This window comes from Penaeus chinensis, chromosome 22 (genome assembly GCF_019202785.1).
Source record: "Penaeus chinensis breed Huanghai No. 1 chromosome 22, ASM1920278v2, whole genome shotgun sequence".
Classification (NCBI taxonomy): Eukaryota; Metazoa; Arthropoda; class Malacostraca; order Decapoda; family Penaeidae; genus Penaeus; species Penaeus chinensis.
Genome location: NC_061840.1, coordinates 11,549,755 through 11,554,754, shown reverse-complemented (window position 1 = coordinate 11,554,754; position 5,000 = coordinate 11,549,755). Strand labels below are relative to the sequence as shown.

Here is a 5,000-nt window from a genome sequence, read left to right as displayed (position 1 = left end):
TCTCTCTCTCTCTCTCTCTCTCTCTCTCTCTGCGCTCATGTATGTGTATCAATCTCCCGCAAAAAAGAGAATAAGAACGCTAGAGCGAAGAGAGGAGATAGACAAATCCTGTTCGTATCAGCTGTGATATGACTATCTAATGACAGGAAGTGACAGAGCTCAGTGTACTTGTAGCCTTTGTAGAGAGAGCATGTGCGTCTCTCGGCCTCTCTCGCACATTCTTTAGCCACCTGAGTTATTTTTATTTTTATTTTTATTTTATGAAATCGTCGCTGTGAGTGATTTGATTTATATAAGTTTATTGATTTGTGAAGAAAAGGAAGAGAGAAACTATACCCGCACGTGCCTTGGAAATACTTGCTTCATTTCGCCTTCGTCTGCATAAACTCCCACGAACGTGAGAACAAGAGGAACGGAAACGAAGAAAAATCCGTCACGAGAACGCTGGATGGAAGAGAGATAGAAGAGGAAACAAGAAATAACCAAAGAAGCCCGGCGCCCTCCTCCAGCCCCTGCCACTGCATTCTCATTTTCCGCCCCCTTCCCCCCATTCATGATTTTTAAACAATTAGCAACTAAAACTCCCATTGACAAAATCTTGATCGCGTTCATTCATAAATCCGTGTGTCGTCGGGAGGGTTGGCACACCTCAACCACCCTTCTTTCACCCATTATATTCCCTCGCTTCAAAACTGGTCTTCCTCGTGACACAAGCAAAAACATTAACAAAATCAACCTCCAGTTATAATAGTCTGCTGCTACCTATCGGGAGGAATTTCGAAAAAGTTCACATACTCGCCAGCCTCTAACTTCCTCTCCCCTCTTCTTCCTTCCTCCCCTCTTCCCGTCCGAGATTTTCCCCATCCCACCCCCCTTACTCCGTCGGGCGAACTGGGATTTCCCTCCCCATTCCCCATTACTTTTAAAAGATCGACTCATCGCGTTCATTCATAAATCCCCTGTCGCCCGGGAGTGTTGGCCTACCTCCCCCAGCGCCTCTTCCCCTCCCCGCCTCCCCATTGCCCCGCCGCCAGCCCGGATCGGCCTCCCCATTCCCCATTAATCCAGAAATCCTCCCCCCCGCCCGCGTTCATTCATAAATCCCCTGTCGCGTCGGGAGTGTTGGCACACCTCCCCCCAGCGCTGTTTCCCCTCCCCCGCCTCCCTGTTCCCCCCTGCCCCCGCCGCCGCGCCCTCCCCACTCCCCATTAATCCCCAGGCCCCCCGGCGCGTGCACAAATCCCCCCGGCCGCCCATTCACAAATCCCGAGGCGCGGGAGGGTTGGCCGCCCTGGCGCGCACTCCAAGATGGCGACGAGCGGCAAGCCTCGCCACGGGCAGCCCAAGAACATCTCCTCGCTCATCTCGCGGCTCCACGGGGCTTTCGCCGATGCCATGGCGCCGCCCAAGCTCGTCATAGACAGACGGACCCTAGAGAAAACCTGGAAGCTCATGGACAAAGTGGTAAAGCAGTGCCAGCAGACCAAGATGAACCTGAAGAACTCGCCTCCCTTCATCTTGGATATTTTGCCCGACACTTACCAGCACCTGAGGCTCATTTACACCAAATACGAGAACAGTCTCCACACCCTCAACAATAACGAGTATTTCAAGGTGAGTCTCGTGCCCTGTGCCCTCCCCAGCGCCCTGTGACACCTGACACAATCCCTAGTTGCCTTATTTACACCGAAATTCGCCACTATTTCTGCTATTTTCTGACATTTATTATCATTTCTGTCATTTCTTTCATCATTCCTCTCATTATTTCACAAGGTTTATTATTATTCCTCTCCCTCAATTTCATCCAAACGGGAGGAGGAACTGCGGACTCGATGAGAAAGAGTTTTGTTGTTATTTACCTACTATTTATCCGTCTATCTCTCTTCCTGTTTATCAGTGGACTCCTATTTCCTTCTCTGGGTTGGTTCAGGGGGTATGGAGACAAATGGGAATAAGTAAGAGGGAGAAGAAGAATGAGCAAGAGGAAGAATCAGAATGAATAAGAGGAAGAATAAGAATGAATAAGAGGAAGAATAAGAATGAATAAGAGGAAGAATCAGAATGAATAAGAGGGAGAATCAGAATGAATAAGAGGAAGAATAACAGTGAATGAGAGGAAGATTAGGAAGGAACAAGGGGTAAGGATATGAGTGAATGTGAATAAGAATAATGTTAATGAATAGGAATAAGAAATAAAAAGAATGAGAGAAAGAATCAGAGTGAATAAGAGTAAGGATATGAGTGAATGTGAATAAGAATTATGAATAGTAATAAGAAGGAGAAGGAATGAGAAAGTGTAGAGTAATTGTTTTAGGGCGTGATGGTCAAGGTGATTTTGTCCTGTTTATTTTTATATATATATATATATATATATATATATATACATATTTTCTAGTTAATATGAGTTTGTGTTTTGCATTTGGAAATAATTTGTGTATGTCAGTATTTGTTTTCACTTTTACCTGAATTTTCAAGAAGGGAGAGGAGGAGATTTGTTAAAGGTGTTTTGTATGTCATTACTTATTTAAAAAATAAGATTGGTTTCATGTTTTAATAGGTAGTTTATTTTGGATTAAGTATATATATTTGTTTTAGTAATGCAGGCAATATCCTTCGTAATTTTTGTCTAACTGCTAAGGTTGTTTGTAGACCAGAAAATTATATGGCCCTATTGTGTGTGCCGTTTGATATTGGTCTCGGAGAATGTTGAAGTTATCTTTTAAGGTGTGGTTTTGAGATGGGATTTTGAGGAAAATGAAGATATCTTTGTTGTATACATCTACAGAATATGTATGCCAAATCTTCGGCTTATGAGTAGTGTGTTATGGAGTGTGCAAGGCGGATATGATAGTAGTGTAGGTTGTGGCAAGACTTGTGTTTTAGTGAAGATTAGATAAACCCTCTGAATGTTTTACAGGCAGATGTTATTCACACACTTACAGTGATTGAAATTTGCCTTGATCAGTGATAGAAGAACAGTAATTTTAGTCCAACTTATCGCATAGTATATAGCTGTCTCTCTGGCCTGTTTACTTTCATCTCCAGCAAAGACAAGTAACCCTATACCAAGTACATTTGAGCAAGATATGGCTTGGAGTACTTTGTTATTTGGCAATAATTAGCAGGGGTTCTACAAGCTCTATCTTGCCAGAATAGATGTGGTGTAGATTAGTTGGCATTTGCGAGAGTGCCAAGAGGTGGAGCAGCCGTGTCAAGTTTTTTGTAGGTTAGTGATAGCTTAACATTTTCCACCCAGAGTATACAAAACAACAGTCAGAAGGAGTCCTGGAGCAAAGCTAGGGAAACATGGTGATCGGTAGGGATTCATGGAGGAACCCTCTGGTTTAGGAAGGTTTTTGGTTCATACGGCAATTTCTGTGGTAATTTGGGTGTTCAGGATGGGTTTGATTCACTTATGTGTTGGAGTTGAGGACTTAGCCTCTCACGAGTGCAGTCCTTTTATAAGCTTTTATCCATCATCTGTTAGTAACATTAGTGTGTTGATGAGGGCATGATTTTGTATAAGTTAATGTAGTTTTAGCGTATTGATGATGAGAATCTCATGATAGTATATGAGAAAGGAAATCAAAGACACTTTCCATCTATGTTAGGCAGTTTCATAGGATGTGATTAATTGTATTTCACATAATTGTGTGCACCAAAAGCCATGTTGTGAGCCTGTAGAGCCTGTGGGTGTGAAAATGATAAGAAATATGCAATAAAAAGAGTTTGATGCTTGTAGTGTTGAATGCAACATTTTAAATAAAGGCCATAGTTATAATTAACTAATCAAAGTATGAGGCATGAGATTGGCAAAGTTATGCATTCTTATTATATAGCAATGTTTATTAATTGGTGTAGGTCAGTAACAGCCTGTGATTATTTCATGTATTTGCAGGTGTAAACTAGATGTAATAATTTCTAATGATAAGATATAGATACAGAGAGTTAAAGCTGTATGTAATGTATGTATATATATATATATATATATATATATATATATATATATATATATATATATATATATATATATATATGGTGATTTTGGTAAAGAGTCACTTACAGAAGATAAAGCAGTCATTGTCTTGCTTCATATTTTATACTACATGCAGTTAGTGAAGCATGTATTTTTCTCTAGTGTGTCAAAAATAAGTAGATACATACATAGAGCTTTCAAAAGACAAATATTGGATGCTGGTCATATATCTCCATGGATGCATTCTTGTTGTGAACTGGTGTGTGAGAGGTTATTTTAAAGTAAGGGAGGGAGTGAAATGAACAAATTATTGGAATGAGATTTGAGAATACATGGTTAATAGCATGAGGCTGAATGGAATACATATAGATTCTTCACAATTCATTTAGTTAGGTTTATCTTTATGATTTTTTGTGTGCCGCGGCATTGTTGTTAAGGATCTTTTGCCAGTATTGCCCACTTGTCTCCTGTGTTTGTGCAATAGTTTTCTCAAAAATTCTTAACGTAAATCTGATATAATTAGAGGCAGTATGTAGAAATAGATAATAATTTGAAGATTAAGAATACACTTCTGTTTAGAGGATGGTTGTGAACCTCAAACCTTGAATCTGCTGCATAATCTATGAAGTGAAAATGAAACTATTCTGAATGTAAACATGCCTTAGTTCGGAAAAACATGCTGCATTTCAGATACCGCTGTTCGTGCATTACATACAATGATATACATTCATATATACATGTCTACCTGTGGACAAGTGCTCATGTGACAATATATGCAGCCAGCCTCTATGTACACATTCAGTTCAAGATATGCGAACTTACAAATGCATCATTATTTATTAACATATACATACATGCATCAACATAAATGTTACCATAATTACACATTTTTACACACCTTTACACATGTCCACACATTTATGATATATACTCTATATCCTCCACAAAAAATTACATGCATATGCCAATATATCTACACTCACATCCACAATCACTCACATCCACAAACAAGCATGTCTATACA

At 40.1% G+C, this 5,000-nt stretch overlaps 1 protein-coding gene across 1 annotated transcript in view; it reads left to right on the top strand.

The window, feature by feature from the left end:
• The first annotated feature begins 158 nt into the window (after positions 1 to 158).
• LOC125037205 (E3 ubiquitin-protein ligase CBL-like) overlaps positions 159 to 5,000 on the top strand; it is a 68,587-nt gene continuing 63,745 nt past the window's right edge. Inside the window, exon 1 of the mRNA XM_047630255.1 lies at positions 159 to 1,614. Within this exon, the coding sequence (XP_047486211.1) occupies positions 1,309 to 1,614 (306 nt within the window). The 5' untranslated portion in view covers positions 159 to 1,308. The remainder of the gene's footprint in view (positions 1,615 to 5,000) is intronic.